At 34.9% G+C, this 19,390-nt stretch overlaps 1 protein-coding gene across 1 annotated transcript in view; it reads right to left on the minus strand.

The window, feature by feature from the left end:
* The window catches only part of Fur2 (furin-like protease 2), a 421,029-nt gene that overhangs the window by 18,592 nt on the left and 383,047 nt on the right, over nucleotides 1–19,390 (minus strand). The window contains exons 3-4 of the mRNA XM_069110225.1: nucleotides 6,817–6,921; nucleotides 1,368–1,571 (exon numbers count right to left, since the gene is read on the minus strand). Of these exons, the coding sequence (XP_068966326.1) occupies nucleotides 1,368–1,571; nucleotides 6,817–6,921 (309 nt within the window). The remainder of the gene's footprint in view (nucleotides 1–1,367; nucleotides 1,572–6,816; nucleotides 6,922–19,390) is intronic.

Raw genomic sequence — 19,390 nt, forward strand, 5'->3', positions numbered from 1 at the left:
CATTCTGGCTGTGCCAATAAATAGAAACAACACTTATTCTCAATTTCTTCTAAAATTTTTCTTAACGATACATATAATTCTATTTTCTCTTAAATAATGAAAATTCTTGTGTGCGAAAATTTATGCAGCTAATAAGTTTCTATGAAATATATTAACACGTATCTTTTGTGCTTCGTTAAAATACCATGTAAGTTATTTATTTCATCTAATAATATTGTATTACTTCACTATATATCGTTTAATGGGTTAATTTATCAAACTCGAATTCATGAATCTGCAGTTTTATTTACAAAAGCCTTGTAAAATTCAATTAACAATTTGCACATTTTCTGTCGACAAAATTTTTTCACGTTTGCTATAAACAGTGAACATTTCACGCAAATATCTCGAAAACAGAACGCAAAAGTTGAATAACGTTTAACAGAAAATTAAACGAAGGCAATTTTTTCCGAATAACAGAGTGCAAATGTTTTAACTGCGAATCGATTCGGTCGCGGGACTGAAAACGAGAAAATGGAAATTTCGATACGGATTGTTCGCGGAAAAAGGAGGTGAAAAAGGATTGCCTGTTAACCGGTTAAACAGAGGATAATTGAATGAGGCGAGCCATGCAAGAAAAGTGGGAGCGTTCCCCGAACGAAGTACAGAGAATATTTAACAAGACTACGACGAAACTATGAACCGCGAATTAACTCGCCAAAAATAAAAGAAAACCTATAATAATTGTAAGAAACGTAATAAAGGAAGGAGAAAAGGAAACAGGCATGAAACATTTATATCAATTTATCTCCTTTTCACGATAAAACTCACACGTAGTTTGCTTACGTCTTGTTTAATTGTCTTTAACTGGAGAAAGAAAATCAGAATCTTTTTATACTCACAGAAAATGAAATGGTTCCGAAACGAGTCAGTTTCAGAAATTTATATATATATATATATATATATGCCCTTACATTTGGAATATTATAATAAAAACGTTGCTTCAACAATTCTTTTTAAACGATTTATTAACTCATTCGCATTTGAAGAAAATAGAGAATATTCTTTATCAAATAGTAAATATATGTGCAGAAATCCGAGACCAAAAACCTTATGATTTCCTCAGAAAAAAATCCTCGAAATATCCGAAATCCTAAAGCAGAATACTTCCATAATCTATTATCAACGATAAAATTTCTAGGAAATATCAATCTCAGTCCCAAAAAGTAGACAAAAATATAGATTCGACAAATTGGAAGGACGAAGTGAATCCGGAATACGTTATAACTGGTACGTCGTTAAGTCCGCCATGTTCTCGAAACGTAGTCTCGTCACGTAGTTCGTTTTGGTTGAGGTTTCAGGGAAGTAAAATCGAAGGGCCCACTTACCAGGTACCACTGTTCCTTAAAGAGCGGATCCGTGAACAGGTTTTGAAGAGGCACACCTCTGTTTCTTTGTCGATGGAACGTGGCCTGCCTAGAACGCGGTCCAAACTCATCGAAAAACGCCGGATAATCGGCGAACGAGAACGTCGTGGGCACGAAGTCCCTCTTCTTGCGTTTCTTCTCATGTTGCTGTTGGAACCACCGTACCTACAAAAGAAAAAACAAAAAAACAAAAACAAACAGATCTTTCTTTAGATTTTGGACTTTACATCGTGTAGGTACGAATTGGAGAACATTCAAAGGAACAAGAATCGTATATGTGATTTGGTTACATGTCCTGGTTCTAGGTATGCGTTAGAACAAAGCTCGTCAAACTTCTATGAGCCGAAACTCACTTTCGGAAACGTTTTCGAAAACGACACATTCGAAGACTACACGAAGTGCAATTACTGTTGATTGATAGGCAATTTAAAATTCATTTGGTATAATTGTTCGAGCTGGAAGAAGTTAGACAAAAATGGTAATTCGGAATTTTTTAACTGAGTTGTTGTGAATTGTTCATACGACGATTCCGATATAATTAAACAGCACACAATTTTGTTTACAATTGGAGTTTATTAGCAAACAACTTTACTTTTAAATAAATTTATTCGTTTGATATATTCTATTTTTGCAGTAATTACATATTTGACCGTTTTAGTTCTTATTTTCAATTCAAATAGAAAGTGTTCGATGTTGGAATAGATTTGGTTTGAAAGACGAGTTGTAAGACTAAAGAGTTTCAAGGGAATAAGAAATACGTTTATGCGGGTATCCTTGGGGTGACGTTAACGTTAAACAAGATTGATTTATCGTGGCAATGGAATTGAAATTTATTTCGCTTGATGTGATCGGTATTCTCATATCGCATGAAATTTAGCGGTTTTAGCGATTAATAGAGTTGTGCGTTTAGCGACGCGTGTGCTTTTGATGAGATTTCATATGGAATTTTGATACCATTTAAATGCAATGAAATATCGATAACGATTGATTGCTCTCGGTGGCGTGTTTGAGAAATTTGTTGGTTTAAGGTAATATTATAGTAGTCAGAATACATGTGGCCGTTGGGACAATAATTATACGAATTATTTGATTCATATATTGAAAAATTAAATAGCTTTTTTGACTACGTTTTCCAAAAATCGTGAATTATCGACAATATTGAAGAAAGAGAAATTTGCTATAAATCATGTGTACTCATTGAGTGAGAAGATTTAGAATAAAAATATGAAACATCAAAATATTAGTGTGATTTTCGTATGTGAATTTAAATTTGGAAAAAGTGTCACGAAAGTTTTTGGAGACATAAATTTGGTATTTGAGGAGATTCAAGATATTTCCTATTCCACCAAAGCAATGTTTTAACGCATAAATTGTTTCACAGAGATTTATGAACGGAGAAATTACACAACAGTTCCATTCCAAAACTTTTTAAATTCAGAAACTAATAGTCCTTACAAATCTGGGATAACGAAACAAAACATATTCATGGAAAAAGAATATTGGATGCTTATGTATGTAAATTACTTTGATCAAATATACGATATTCCAAAGAAACTACGTGCCCTTAAAGTTTTATCGTATAAAATGACATATTTTATAAGCACTGATCTAGAACTTCTATTATATTCCTTTGAGATTTAACAATCTGCAGCATAATGTCACGTTTCAGTAGTACCAGTTTGTTGGTATGCTGCTATTAAGAATTTTGCGTATTCACAGTTCACACGTGGCACATTTAAGCAAGCCCACGCCAATTTAACAGGAAAAACACACAGGCGGTGGAAAATTTCACGAAATATAAACGAATTCGGCCGTATGGCGCCTTGCAAATGGCACCATCGACGAGTACCGTTTTCGCGGTTGAGCTTCGACCTAGCGGAGCGTGAAACGCGCGACGCCCCGGTCATCGTTTCATTCATATCGACGCTAAAGCCTCGCCACGAAAATTCATGGCCTCTGAATTTTGGCCAGCAGCCAAAAGTTCCTAGGATTCGTCTACGTTCCGCGTCCGTAAGTGTCACGGTCGTAGCATTCCGATGTTTGAAAAAACGCGACGCTGAATATGTAGCGATTTCAAACGTTCTGTGTTTCGTGCGTTCAATCGCCGAAAAGTTTCGCTGTTAACTGATGTTTAACTTTGTTTCCAGCTTGAATCAATTCCTTATTTAGAGCTGTAAAAACGTGACTCCGTGGATTCATACAGAGATTATTAGATAAATTTACTTATATCACAGATATTTCATTTGTAAAGTTTCATTTGGAAGATTCTTTTTCTAAAGATTTAGAAAATCACGGATATAAAAATCTATGATATAAGGGAGAGAAGGAATGATAATAATGAATAATAGTTGTAAAAAACAAAAAGAATATAGATATATGAGAAAATAGAAAATATAAGTCTATTATAGAAAAAGATGGATAAAGAAAGTTAAATCATTATAGCACGTTAGAAGTTAAATAATTGCAAAGTTGATCACCTTAATTTGTAATAAGATACAGAGAAGAGGTTGACTCGTTCGGAGATGCTATTTAATAACGTTTCATAAAATTAAAAAGGTACATTGATCGTTTTTCAAAGCAGTTTAATTCAAATTTTTGTGATCATAACTAATGAAATATAAACTAAATAGAAGTTTGTTTCATCTACTAAATTCATAACGAATATTTTGAACATTTTATATATTTTTACACATTATGTGTATTTTGTGTAATTAGCACTTTCGAATATCCCATAGGTACACAAGAATCCGCATTCTAATGATTATCAACGAGTGCATCGAACTTTACTAAGTAAAAATATATTGGCTTTAATGGTTCCTATATAGTTAAATACGTAGTTAATAGAATTCAACCGGGTGATTAGAACGTTGAAATTAACAAGCGAGAATGATGGTAATCGTAACGCACAATATAGTCATTCGATTTATAGGCTATTAGTAAAGTACCGTTGGTTTGAATAAATTGGGGGATAAAACAGTTTGGATAATTGGTTGGTTTATGCAACGATACGCCGCAGCAATTTTCGGTACGGTACAAGTCAAATTAATGAACACGGCTGATTTTTATTTGAAATCCGACCAATACACGATTATACTGAAACAATCGTGTATTAATCAGGTTAATGAATGACTGTGAGATTGATTTTACATAGTTGATAAGGTAGATAACTGAGCTGTGTTTTAGAGAAAAAGTGCATAAAATAAAGTAACGAATTGAATGAATTGTATTGGAAACAGTAGTTTATTTAATACGAACTATTTGAGATTTCTAATCTAACCTTGCTATGGCGTTATAATTCCTATAAATTTCTAGTTTTCAGTAAATCATTGGCGTACCACGTAAGTACTGTTGATAGGTAATACTAATCTAGACATAACACGCCATCTTAATCTTACATGACGGCTGAGTAAATGCTACGTATGTATGTATGTATATACAGGAAGATCCTAGGTAAGGACGTTACAGTGTTTAGATAGTGCAATTGCTATGTGTAACTGTTTGTTGTAAAAGCTGCTTTCCTACATTGCATCGTTGCTTGAACAATACAATCCATTTTTTATACACTTTATTGGGAAACACATTCTGGTTTTACAAACTTTGATGAATTAAAATATATAATATTACTTTTATAAATTTAGATACTCTAGGTATATAAATTTTTTAATAGCTGATTAGATACTTCTGATAATATGACAAAAAAGACAAAATGTCCTGAATAAGAGTTGGTATTAAATCAACCAATTACAATGGTCGTCTTTAATTCATGCATATCTGAACATCATCACATTTGAATTTTGGAAGATTTTAAAAATTCGTCGAATTATATGGTTATTTAAAGAAAAAATCAATAAGAGAATATAAAAATGTAAGGAAATATAGGACAGAGTGTTTCGAAAAATTTAAGATATTCAAAATGTCTGCAAGTACATTTTTAAACAAAGATATTCTACCAAATATATTTTTCACGTTATTAATTATTTTTATCTTTCACTAAAAATACAGAATGATCCCCACACAGATAACTCCTTTTTCAAAGTCAAACATCCTTTTTCACTCTATAAACCAACTTAAGACTGATTATCTTTGAGAAATCTATTTCTCTTTCGTCTGTTCACAAAAAAAAATAAAAAAAAAATACTTTCCATTAACAACACAATCGGTTTGGATATCAATCGAATGAACGAGAAATCCCGATTAATCGCTCCTCGGGATATCCTTCAGTTATTTCATCCATTCGATGATTGTTTCTACAGCTTCGTCATAAATACACATTACTGTGTGCTGTAATGGTTCCGTATTTGTGGAATAAACCTTTTCAGCGGCGTTTCATCTCGCATCGAAGTGCTTCATCGGCGAGAAAAAGACAATGGCTGCAGCTGAAAAGATGGTGCAAGCACAATATTATCTCTAGAAACAGCGCGATATTCCACCGTGTTTTTGCTAGCTGAAAAGAGAACGGGAACACTGTCGACGATCTGAGACGGTCATCCGATGGCCACTTCTCTGTTTTAATGCTACGTTCCATGCTTAAGACTTCTCCCTGCCTTTTTATAACTTTTTACCGTGATAAGTATTATGGGTTAGTTACGATGTAGCGAGTTACTGTTAGAAGAGTTCGGTATGAAACCGACTGGATAATCAAGAGATTTCAATTAAAAAATCGCAAAATTACTCATACCTGAAATATTACCATTTAAGAACGACATTTTCTGTTTCCGATGTACGATTATTAGTTTGGAGGTTTTTATGCGTGTATGATAAATTTAAAGGTGCAAAAATTCGCAGAATGCGTATAACGTACAAAAATATATAATATCTGAAGAATATAATATTAGGTCGTCCGAAAAGTTTCTTTCGTTTTATAAGGAAATAATGGATGCATAACATTTTCCGTTTTATATTATTTTATCGAATTACGTATGATCTATTTTGTTTTATCAAAATAAAGATCACAACGTTCGACAGATTAAGTTTCATGTTTGTATAAAAATGCGTTGGTATAAAAGACGTGTCTGTAAAAGAAAGACACTTTTCAGACAACCTAATATAAGATATCATATATTGCAACGTAACAAGTGTCAACAAAGTTTTCACGATATTTTCATAAATTGTTTAAGTCGCTTCTTTCATTCGCAAGATAAACCAGGTAAACACCATCACCAAGACATGAAACAACTTTCAACTTCGGAAAAAAACAGCAGGGTATTATTTAACGTCGAAGAATATTACCATTTGAATTACGCTGGCAGAAAATTAGAATGCCAAGATAAACAATGCGCCAGGCACGATGACAGACGCCGTGAAATTACGCTGCTTCTATATATTTCGCACCTGTACCCGTGTTAGTTGTTCAAGTTTGATGAGTACCCGCCTTTACCATTTCTGACACGCCAAAGATGGAATCACTTACCCTCGGTTCATCCCTTAGAGTTTTGTGATGCGATTCGCTGCTGGAGAGGGATCTCTTGTGAAGTCGTTTGTCAGCGAACAGGAAGTATTCCTTCAGTGCTCCAATCTAAGAACAAACAGAACCAGCCTGTGTTAGTTTCGTGGTTGTTTCAAGCATTAACAAGTTTTGCATAATTATTCTAATTTCTAATGGTAACGTACAGTGACTGCAAAAAATATTGTCGCATATCCTTCCTTTTTAATGAAGTCTCGCAATCATGTATAGTAATTTGTATTTACTCGTTTCTATCAACAAACATAAAGCTTTTGTTTCGTTCTTGAATTACTAGGATAACAGACAATTCTCCTGAATTCAAATAAAAATCACATCCTTTTCATCTCTATACCCATTCATGGCTACCAGCTTGAAAATTGAAACGACAATTTCTCGGAAAATGTACTTTCCAAAGTGCTCATCGCGTTTCTTAATGGATCCTAATGGTACATTTAAAGGATCTTGAGGTTTATTTGCAATTTCCGGGTAGTATGGACCGAAGAGTATCATTGAGAGTGAGGGGAAAGAGCACTTTAAAAGGTATAGCCGTTCACTTTTCACCGGTTGCTTGATAACTCGATATTATTGACCGCTACTACGGGGCCAAAGACAATAATGAAAATGTCTTCTTTCAACATTCGTGTATTTCAGCGGTTGTCAAACTATGCCATAATAACAGATATACATACATATATAATTTATCAGAAATTCTGATAAAATATTTGAATAACGAGAATGTTCATCAGGAGAGTTTTATTCATGGTAAATCATCGGATAAATAATTCAAAGTCAATTCTTTTCTTAATTTGCATGTTCGTCCAGTAAAGAGTAATTTTTTGACTTATAATTTTTTCGAGTTTAATATAAGCAAACTATATATTCCTTTTTTCCGCAACTAGATAATACTTTGCGTGTTATGGATTTATGTGAAAAACGTCAGCAGTTAAGTTCAGACGCTGACGAAGTTTTTCTGAAAATGATATTGCGTGTTGCTGCACATCCGCACACTATTGTAAGTTATCCATCAATATTCTGTCAAGGTTCACTACACTCCATCGACTTCGTTTCGAGATTTGTTATCTTCAAATAACAAAACTATACTTCTACCATAAATTTAAAAACAATCACTCGGTAGAGATACAAAATTCTAATAATGAGTTGAATTATTAAACATATTTTTTAACCATTATATTATTAATCCTAATTTAAATGTTATCACTTCCATTCTTTGTTCCATATTTTAAAACGAAATAAATAAAATATTAGTTTCTAATGTTCCGAAAATAAATTCAATATTAAAAGATTTTACTTCAAACAGAAGATTTCCTTTATCTTACTATTTTTCCCGAAATAACAGTCTCTTTCCTATTTCCTGCACGCCTAACTTAAAAACTTCGAATATTATATAAATTCCTATGTTTACTACTAAAACTAAAACTATACTATTTTCTTACTGTCAAATGTTAACTTAAAAATGTTAACTTACAAAAGAAACAACAAAACTTTTTACGCCAAGTATACCACAGTTTCTCTCAGTGTTCACACAAAACACATGAAAGACACTGTTTCCGAGGGTAACCAGCGATCGCCAGCGGAAGATCAGAACTGTCGGACTGTCAAAGATCGCCAGAAAAATATAATAGTATTGGCATCTATCAAAGAATCTTCGGACAGTTCGCGATCTGTTCGTTGCTTATCCGACAAAATCTGACGTGCCCTTCTTTTCGATGGTTTCGCGAACTTGTCGTATATTGAGCACAGTAGTGATGGGATCAAATTCAATATTTACTTGCAAATCCAAATCAAATCCAATATACATATATCATATATAATTCATTAATAATCTCATGATTCATTTCATAACTCATTGTACTTAGTAAACGTAATGGAATCTTAATAGTATTATCGTATTTTCAAATTTCTGAATTCTTGTACGTTAAAACCATTAACATTTTCGAATTTTTATTTTTAGCTATTTTTTTATTAAAAAATTTCTTGTTAGATATCATGAATTTTTAAATTGAAATCAAGAAACCCAGTTAATTATAACAATACCTACAATATGTTTCATATTGATCGAGTATAATGTGGAATAATGTTCGAAGATACTTTCAATGTATCTACTTGAAGCCATCACTAGAGATTTCGACAGTGTTTGAAGAATTCTTGGCCAGTTTCAGGGCGAAGTCATTAAGGTTTTTCTAGCAAGTCTCAATCGATCCGCGGCTGGACGAGAATAAAAATGTCGAGAAGCATTGGCGTAGCGTGCACAGGACCAAGTTGTTGGCTTGATTTCCCAACGTGCACGGAAATCCATTTCACGAGAGAGCAGAGAAACGGCTTTGAGAAACGCCGATATTGTTTTCTAGTCGGTCTGCGCGCTGATTTAAGACGCTTCGGTGCCAGGCTTTCGTCGGATCTGCGGATCCTAGAGGGATTCTTAACGGCGACTCGCGTTGCTCCTGTGACCGACTACGCTTCCACGATCGAGTAATTTCGAAAGGATATTCCACTGAACCAATGGAGCATTCATGAAAGGGTGGAAAGAACGAGGAAGGGAGGATGGAAGTTTTTCTATAGATAGTGAATGTTATAATCGATTTGATTGAATATTTCGAGATAATTGATCCAATTATAAGTTGATTTACAAATTATTTTTTGAACATTTCAATAAAAATACATCCGACAGTGAAAATGAACAACCACGCATTAGCAATTAATTACGAAACAACCAAACTTATTTAACAAGGAGGTGGCAAGAACTATGAAATCTCGCATGAGTTGCTTATGCATTCGATGCTTTAAGTTGATAGTAAAACAGTTCCGAAAGGATTTGGACGAACGGTCCTTTCTTTTCGAGAAATTAATCAAGAAATTATGTTCTTGGTGCAGTAATTTCTTATGTTTTAAATATTCTTACTACAATTTTCATTTGCAAAATTGTAAGAATACGCAGGAATACTATGATAAACAAAAATAATCAAAAATGTACCAAAATAAATTGCAAGATTTTAATATTAAGAAAAACGCAATATTAATATTGAAAGAATTAATATTAATATAAAATACGATATAAGAAAGTCGTTAATTTCTCGAAAATAAAGACACTCAAATCCTTTTGGGACTGCTTTATTATCAATTTAAAGTATCACACGCACATACAGTCAACTTGTTCGAGATTTCATAATTCTCACCATCTCCTGTAAGATGAAGCACACTGTTAAAGATTCAGATTTCTAGCAGATTTAAAACAAATTCCTTAGAAATCCGAAGAAATTTATATAACGTCTTCAAATAATTCTAAACTCAAATTATCATAAAATTTATGGTAAATAATTTGTTTAAAGACAGCTCTACAGTAAGTGATAGATATTAAAATCACACAAACTCTAGCGTCGTATTCGAGAAACCCAAATCTGTTACCTTTAAAGAAATATATAAATCGATAAATAAATATGTATGTACATTGTACACTTTGCCCTGGTAGTTAAGGTCCACGTGGCGCTAGTGTCGCGTCAGCCGATCCTCATAGCATTTCTGTTATCAACTTGTCCAAGTAGATTATCATTAATAATTGTCATTCGTTTAGTCATCTTCGTTTCAGGATTCTCAGTTCACCTACGAACTTCTCGGAAGTCACGTAACCGCGATCTTCTGACGGCCAGACTTACGTGTACGGTACTTAACGGAAATTCCGTTACCGAACCTAACCCGCAAGCCTTAAACTCGGGGGCTTCTGTGGTGCTCATGTTACCTTAATTCGCCGTTGTCCAAGGACGATAGTGGAAGCAAAGCCTCGACGAAGGACGTCCGTTAACCAGCAGACCGATGACCCACGGTATGCGGAGGTTATCGTAAGGCATTCTTGCTTGGTTTGATTTAGTGGCTTCCCTTTAGTTGCTGTGGTAACTTAATCGTTATCTGCTACACTGCCTATATTCGGCCCATGCTGCGCTTGTACTCGTTCACCACGTACTGTGACCTTCTCTCTGTATGTACACGACCATGCAATCCCTGTTTCAGCGTCCAGTGATAAATCACCTGCGCACTTGCTACGTCTATCCACTTTTCATGCCATCCGGTCGCTATTTTTGAATTTTGATTTGGTAGATTTTTATGGGATCTTTCGATGTCTAATTCTACGTCTCACGCAATATCTCCTAAACGTGTTCGAATGGAGTGGTCGAAAATGAATTAACCTAATCTAAACTGTTAGAAGTTTATGATCTAATTAGTGTTAATAATTAAAAATTCCCAACTCGTGTGGCGGCACTCAACAGCAAATACCCCACCACTCGACACTAACTAGTGTCGGACGACGCCAGCGCAGTGGTTAGCGCCTTAGGTTACGAACGTTCGGAACCCGGGTTTAAATCCCGACGATTGGAGTCCGATTTTTTTTCTACGCAAAAACGGAATGTCAAAAACGGAAGAAAATCAGCAGTACCCCATCAGCGACATCTACGGCCAGCATCTACAATCATCACGGACAACGCTTACACCTCACTCGCAACAAGAAATTACAATTAATGACATTAGTGATTGACAAGCGACGAGTTCCACAATTTTGTATCAAATATGATAATCAGATAACTCGTAGTTTATAAAATTTCATTCGTTTTATTGTCAAACTTGTTTCAACATACGTAGACAAATTTTGGCTGTTTAGGCATTTGTGGCTTGTGACTTTTAAAATATCGCTAATAATATTAGTTCAATCGAGCAAGATGACTTCATGTGGTAGAATATAGGTTTGATCTTGTACATGGGTAAAACAGGAACTTCGTCATCGGCTAACATCGAACGCAAAACCGCAAAAGCTCTACGATCACCGATTCCTCTGTCCGCGATGCTGAACACGTAGCAGCGATATCGTGGCCTCACCCTCTCCGCCAAACCGGATATAGGCAACGGATACCATGGCAGCCGCGCTTCTGCTACCTTGCAGTGTGGTTCGATACATCCAGAAACGAGAATCGAGAGCTTGACCAACGAGAAGCGAACCACGCCGCTTCATCGGTGAACCATCTAGCCGACTTTCTCTTTTGTTTAAGAATTGTCTAACAATCTAATTCTGATAACACCATTCCCTCGAATGTACCCTTTTTTCTATTCTTTCCAAGAAGGTTTCGTTAGTAACTCTGTAAAGTAATTCTACTGATAAATAAATAGATGATATTTTTTTGTTGAAATTTTTGTAGCCTGTAATTTTTGTAGAAATTTAGTAAATTTAGTTGTTTCACTTAATTGATGCTTTCGTTCCGTTATTATCATAGAGAAATTATCATTAGTTTTACATATATTAGCGTGCATATATTTTATTGCATATGTAGAAGCATATATTTTGTTAATTTTTATCGGCACTCGAAACTAATTTAGAGGAATTCACCATCCGTTGAAACCTTGAACGACAATAATTCTATCGTCTGTAGGTATCTCTATCCCCCCCCCCCCCCAAAAAAAGAAAGGCAGTGATAGTGAAGAATAGTTAGGAAATGAAAGCAGGGCCGTTTGTGTATTTTTTTTCTTTTTTTTTTTTTTGTTCACAGTTGTCGATCCATAAAAGCGATGGCAGTAACAATGGGCGCAATGAGCGACGGACCTTAACTGGCTGCGGCATTGTTGTTTCGCGGAGGCACTCGTGATAGGTCACTTCTGTCGATACGAAATCCACGGGCGAAGCGCATTCAGTAAAAGTAAAAATATCAACGCGACATATTGTATACCCACATACGGTGTCCCACTAACCGTGGTGCAATCGATAAGGAGGCGACTCTATGTGAAAAAGTAAATCGAAAACGTAGAATAACATTTGTTCATAGCGCGCTTTGCTTCCTTATTCTACGTTCCTAACTTATCTTCACACGCAGACTAAACTCATGTCGATTATAGCTGTTTAGTTTGCGATTAACCAAGTTCAAGTATACTTGACAAATTTACAAACTCGGTTTTTTCGAAGCGTCGCACAATACGACATACAGTGGACAAAAATCGAAATAATCATTGTTCGATTTTGTCTTATCAACAGTGATATCATCAGTTCGTACATAATGTGGATGTAAATAATAATTCCCCCAAGATAGACAGAGGATTGGTAAAAATCGTTTGTACATCAGAACCTAATTACTAGAAAATTATCTCACTTATTCATTGTACATTTTGCTCGTCAGTTCTTGTCAGATGGTGCTTGTTACACCTTAGGTATGGAGAATTTGAGCAAAAATATGTAGAATTTTGATTTCCAATTAAAAAATTTCTTTCATTGTTTAAAGAGCAATTAAAAAAAAAAGCTGTTCAAATCATTCTGTAATTTTCATCGTTCTCTATCAGGAAGATTATTGTATTACAATGCTATTTAGATTACTTTTTGTTATAAACTGCTACACTGGATATTTCTTATTTTTTTAGTGAAATCCATTCGTAATCGTGACTTGATTGAAGAGTGGATGTCTAACCGCACTTATTTCAGAAAATTTTTGAAGTTACACAAAAACTCTGTTCTTTACTGAATGTCAGCGCGATATCTGACAAAACGGCAGGGAGGATAAACGATTTCTGCATGACATTTACGAAACGATGGAAAGATTGTTGCTGGCACCGGCATTATTTATTTAAACGTCACCGTGTGTGGCTAGAAAAAGAAAGAAATATTCAAGATAATTCAACTGAGCCAGCGAGTAAAGGAAATCCTAACAAAAATCTCATAAACAGACTTTTACACGCATCGGATCTCCTGATATCAAGTTTCAGGAAAACTGCACGTTATATGCATTTTTTTATCTTTGTTTCAAATCCTCGTTCAGATGCTGCATTGCGCGTAATATGGAAAAATTTTACTCTAAATTTTCGATTTGTTTTTTCCCATGGAAACACCCCTTTGCCAGTTCTATCATGATTACTTGGACACCCTGTATATCGACGGTCATCGTTTTAAATGGAAGGGGCGAACGATATTCAACGCACTTTTCAAACGTTTCCCAGGAATATGAGTTCGCTTTTTTCCGCCCTCTTTTTTTTTTTTGAGGAAAGGGTGGTTTTCCCTTTTGATATCTTTGTTTTTTTTTCATGCATCGTGTCTCGTTGTGATATTGATCCTGATCGACGCACGTTGCTCTGGCTTTGAAAACGCGGGTGTATTTAATTGTTCGAAAGCGGATCTTGCGTGGTTTTATACTGACCACTTTGCGTTATTCTTTTACTGCGTCGCTGCCACAGTTTTTAGTCGTCAATTGGTATAGTTTACTGCGGTGATCGTGTCCGTGGAAGTAGTTCCCAGAATTCAGAATTTTTTACGATATTGGTAGTACTTTCTTTTTTGTAGTTAAAATTCCCGGAGGAATTGTTTTTTCATTGTGAAATTTATTATACTTTGATCTAATTAACTGGTATATAGATACAGTAACGTACAAATATCTTTTGTAGCAACAGTATTCGTTAATAATTATTTTCTATCGTTAATAATTATCAATATTGTTTTCTTCGAGCTTTTTTGTATAGTGCTTGACGAAACATGCAACAACATTCGCGAACGGTATTTAGCTTGAGTTACCCCTTTACACATACTAAGATGCGCTCGTAGCGTATATTAATTTGCTTATGGCCGTGGCATGCCATAACGTCATCGACGTTAATAAGCGGCACGAAAAATGCATTAACTCGTTACAAAGTAATCCGACGTCTTTGCACCGTGTTAACGCTATAAGTATCGTTACTTTTATCGTTGCCTCAGCTCTACTCTGCCATCTTCTAACGAACATGAATGAACGAGATCATCTTACCCTGTCAATTACATTGATAATCTGGTTATTATTAACGGAGGAAACTGGTGGCCGTATATGTGCGATAATCCACGGTTCAGAGAAGGGATTGAATCACGATGTGCCACTGAAGAACCGAATTCGATCTTCTTCATTTTCCAACGTTTTTAAAGGAAGTTTACTTTTTCAATTTACGAAGCTTTCGCCTTCTAACATGTAAGAAACCAAACCGATCAATTCAACTTCCTATTCGTTTCTTAATTTCATTATTTAAGTATATGACTGATATTTAATTCTCAAGAAACAAATACTCACTTCCATAAGTTCATTGAACTTTCAGTTATGTCATTGTTGCAATAAATGATTTAAAGTGGGATTTCAGACAGTTATTGTTTATGGCAAAGTAGATCTATTAGACATCTGTAACTTGTATTTTTACGATAAGTTAAGCACATTGACGCCTATTTATTACACTGATAGCTTTATATTGTGTAGAGTATGATCGTGTCAGAGTTCTTGAAAGTTGCACGTCTTGAATCGATGCTGAACACAGGTTTACACTCGGGATTACGTCAAAGTAGAATTTGATATACGAAGGACAGCTCTTATCTGGGTTATTCTGGTACTTTAGTTCTCTCATTGTAACGTAAGAAGCAATAAGAAATTAACGATTAATCTCATTCCACGAAGTTCCACAATATAGTGTAACTGTGTCACGACATTTTTGTTTCGTCATGATAAAACGCAAGGAAAATCCATCGTCTTATCTATTCACTGCTTTTTCTTCTTTTTCTTCTTCTTCCTCTTCTTTTTCTTCTTTTTCTTATACGATATTAATTTTTAAGTAAGAATGAACGTGAAGCGATCCAATAAATAGAATAAGTAGCCAATTCAACGAAATAAAGAAAAAAAGAGTAAATAGGAGGAAAAAGAAGAAACATTCAAAGGAATCAATCGTCCGCGCCATAAAAGAACATCCGTTTAGATCCAGACTCGAAACGAAAGCCCCCATTTTATTCGATAATCCGTTTGCACTGCTTAAGTATCAGTATATTGAACCCCTGTATCGAGAACAGTCATTTCATACGATTCGTAAGAGAAAAATTAGGTATACAATATATACAGCAATTAAGAAATTTACTTTATTTTATAGTTCCTTAGTAAAAAGTAAAATTGCGAGACGTCAGTTACAATAGCAGAAAGTTCATTAATTACTAAAAATGTTACACACGTACGTGTTAATACATAAAACATGTATGTAGCTTGAAATATGTGATACTATTTTATTTAATTTAATATGTAATTTAACTTGAACATTTTCAGACATATAAAACGAAATGTAACTCTAAAGGTAAAAATAAAAATCAATGTCTTCCTAAAATTTACATCAGAACGATTCAATAACATTCTTCCAATTAGCAAAGCAACCAATTCATCTATTACGATTTTAAGATGAATTCCCTCTATCGTTCACCAGCCGAACGATCTAATTTCTAATAAAGGGTAGGGACGCGATCGAGCACACAGCAAAAACCATCGAACCATGATCATTTCTTTTCCCTGTCTCTTCTTTTCCGTACGACCAACGAACAAGTAGAAAATATCGACCCTGAAACGAGACTGGACCAAATAAGCTGACGATGAGCCCTGTTTCGAATCAGCGAAGTCCAAACCACACGAAGAGACCAGATAAGCAGCCGGGAAGGGAAACGGTTGGAAACGGCAGGAAGGAGCGCTAAAATTCCAGAGAAAAGTAGAAACGGAGGAAATTGCGGTTTGGAATTCTGACTGTTAGACGAGATTTTGTGCTACTTTCGCCGCGATGCTTTGCTATTTAACGCTGTATAACATGGAAAAATCGAGAAATCGACGAAATCAGAGAACCACGAATATCCTTTAACCTTTCAGATAAGAAGATACTTTGCACCGTGCAGAAGACAATTTTTTCTTTTTTAAAGTAGATATTCGAACACTTGTAGACGTCTTTTATGAATACCTATATTATGTACGTTATAGGAAACATTTGGAAACACATAGTAGCGTTACGAGATTCGACTATCATGACTATGTATATTAATAAATAAAATTTGAAATCAAACTAAAATGTAGAAATTACAAGATATTTAGTGGAAACAATATATTTCGCAGAGATCAGAAAAGTATTGAAGCGGTCGATTAACCATTATATTATTAAACTTAAATATTCAGTGGGACCATGCTTAACATTTATTACATGCTTGAGATGACTATTTAATGTTTATACTAATTTTTTGCTAGATATATGTTTGCAATAAACGTCTTGTAATTTCAACATACATTTTCAGGTTGGTTTCAAATTAAACTAATATAATCATCACATTCGTCCCTCATCACACTGTTAATTATGTTATGTAATGTAATGTATGTAAGACTACAATGTTTTATGGTTTCTATGGAAAAACTTTCGTGATCCAATATAAGCACTAAAAAGTGAAATGAGAAACTTACTGTATAAATATTCATATTTAATGGCCAACGTGTTCTATACACATTTATTATAACTTTCCTGGTTTTTCCTTCTTTTCTTGCCGCGTGTCCATTCTCCTATTCGCGAAGCGCGATGATTCAGCCACGAGTAAAACACCGTTGTCGAACAAAGCCGGAGCGGAATAAGAATGAGACGCGCGTCTCGCCACCGGTGAAAAGCATGTTTTTCCGGTCATTAGATCCCGTTCCGGCGATAAAAGGGTGGAACAGAGAAAGCCAGAGATCGTTAGCGAACCGTTTGCCGGGAGACCGATAAAAGATCGCGTGAAGAACGCTATGACACTTTCCACCATTTTGTTATCCACCTTTAGCTCGATGCTCGCTCGATGCTCGCTCGATCCCTTGAATACTCTTTCTTTCTCGCGCCAACGTTGATGGATGAACGATTGTAACGATTTTGTGGAATTTATATTACGAATGTTACGTAAATTTATGAAACTGAACCTTGCAAGCGTGGAAGAATTTTAATTTTTCTTATATAATTATATCTGCGATGTGTTTCAATTATTTCTCTATCGATCTTGGAGTATAATAATAGTAAAGTAATTCCGCTTCTACGAGAATGTTAATAGAACACTATGATCCTTAAAATGTCTAAAACAGACTTTCCAAAAATGATGTTCAACCTAGAATTTCAATTAATTAGGCCACTAATTAACTTACTGCAGCGATCAATTAAACGAATAAAAAAAGAAGAAAGGTTATATAATAAAAATATCAAGCTTAAAATACACACATATTCGTAAAACAGCGGAACTGAAACAAAGAAAGCTCTTCCATCAAGTCAACACACACCTTTGTTTTGTAAAAGCAGAATTTCCTTCCAAACCAGCGGCTCGTGTTATCAACAAAGTCCCCTTAAATCGTGGACAATTCAACGAGCTTCCATCATTTTCTAGCAACGACTGTTCCGAGAGTCTACTCCGGGTCTATTGTGTAAAATCGTCCACGTACGAGTCGCGTCGAAAAATAAAGAGACAATTACTTGCAGTGAATGCTACGTTTCCCCATACGATTCGCGGTTTTGCTCTCGGTTTTTCGAGCGTTTCTTTGTTACGAAATGAAATATCCAAAGGGAAAATTATCTGCGCCTGCTCTGGAATTTCTCGCCAGTCTACTTTACCATCCTTCTGCGTATTCTAAATGCATCAAACGCAACGTGTTCCTTCTATAAATAAAACGAAAATTGTTCCTACATATCGCATAGGTCGAAGTAGAGATATCTAGACAGAAGTAAACGTGCATTCTAAAAAATTGCAAACTATTCAATAAATACTGAGTAAGAATAAGAAATGAAGAAAAATTAAGAGGAAAAGAGTGCTTAATAAATACAAATAGGAATCAGGTAATTTTGTCGTTACTAGATAGTGCATTTATATGCATTTCTAGGAAATTAAAGAATTCAGAGATACATAAAATGCACATAATATCCAAAAATAAAATAATATGCATAATATATAGTACTCGTTGTAATATTTACGGTATGAGATAAATCTCCATTTAATTTACATTTATATTTTTATTTTAGGAAATTCCATTTCTTTAGTTGCGATTATAGAGGTATAAATTCACGTAAAAGGCCGCAGGCGAACAAATTTTATCAAACATTCTTCATTTTACAGAATTTCATCTCCAACATCAAAAAATGAAAAATCGACATCGTGGAACGTTAACAAACGTATTACTCAATGCCTGACGATATATTTTTCACTTGGGATCAAAAGTTGATTTTTAAAGTCGTCTGATTGATAGGTTTCGCAAGTTTGCCCCGCAGGTAGTAGGATCATATCGTCTTTGAAACAGTTGAACGTTTAGATTGATGACCGTGTGTATCCCTAGAAGTGTTTGGATAGGTGTTTGACCCTATCCTGACGGCTTATTTGTCAGCGAAGGAACGACTCCAAGCATTATATCGTATTTAACTACGAAAGTTTACAAGTATCGTTTCGTTGCAGCACAGTGTACTTCGTAACAAGTTGACGTTGCTCTATCTTTTAACGAATACTTGAGTTCTGCAAGTCAACAGAGTTCTTCGGATATATCGTTCTGTCCATAATCCGTCTATTTCATAAATTATTCCTCAAAAGGAAAAAAAAAAGAAGAAAAAAGCATAGAAGTAACTTAAACCCAAGGTATCCAAGAATCTTCTTTCTGTAGGAGAAAGAAGGTACGAAGTCTCAGCGGGGCATGCAAGATAGAACGATATAGCCTGCAGCGTGATAGCAGACAATTTCCTTGAAGGGACGTCCTTGAGACGA

Source organism: Bombus flavifrons, chromosome 3 (assembly GCF_040668555.2).
Source record: "Bombus flavifrons isolate JBK064 chromosome 3, iyBomFlav1_principal, whole genome shotgun sequence".
Lineage (NCBI taxonomy): Eukaryota > Metazoa > Arthropoda > Insecta > Hymenoptera > Apidae > Bombus > Bombus flavifrons.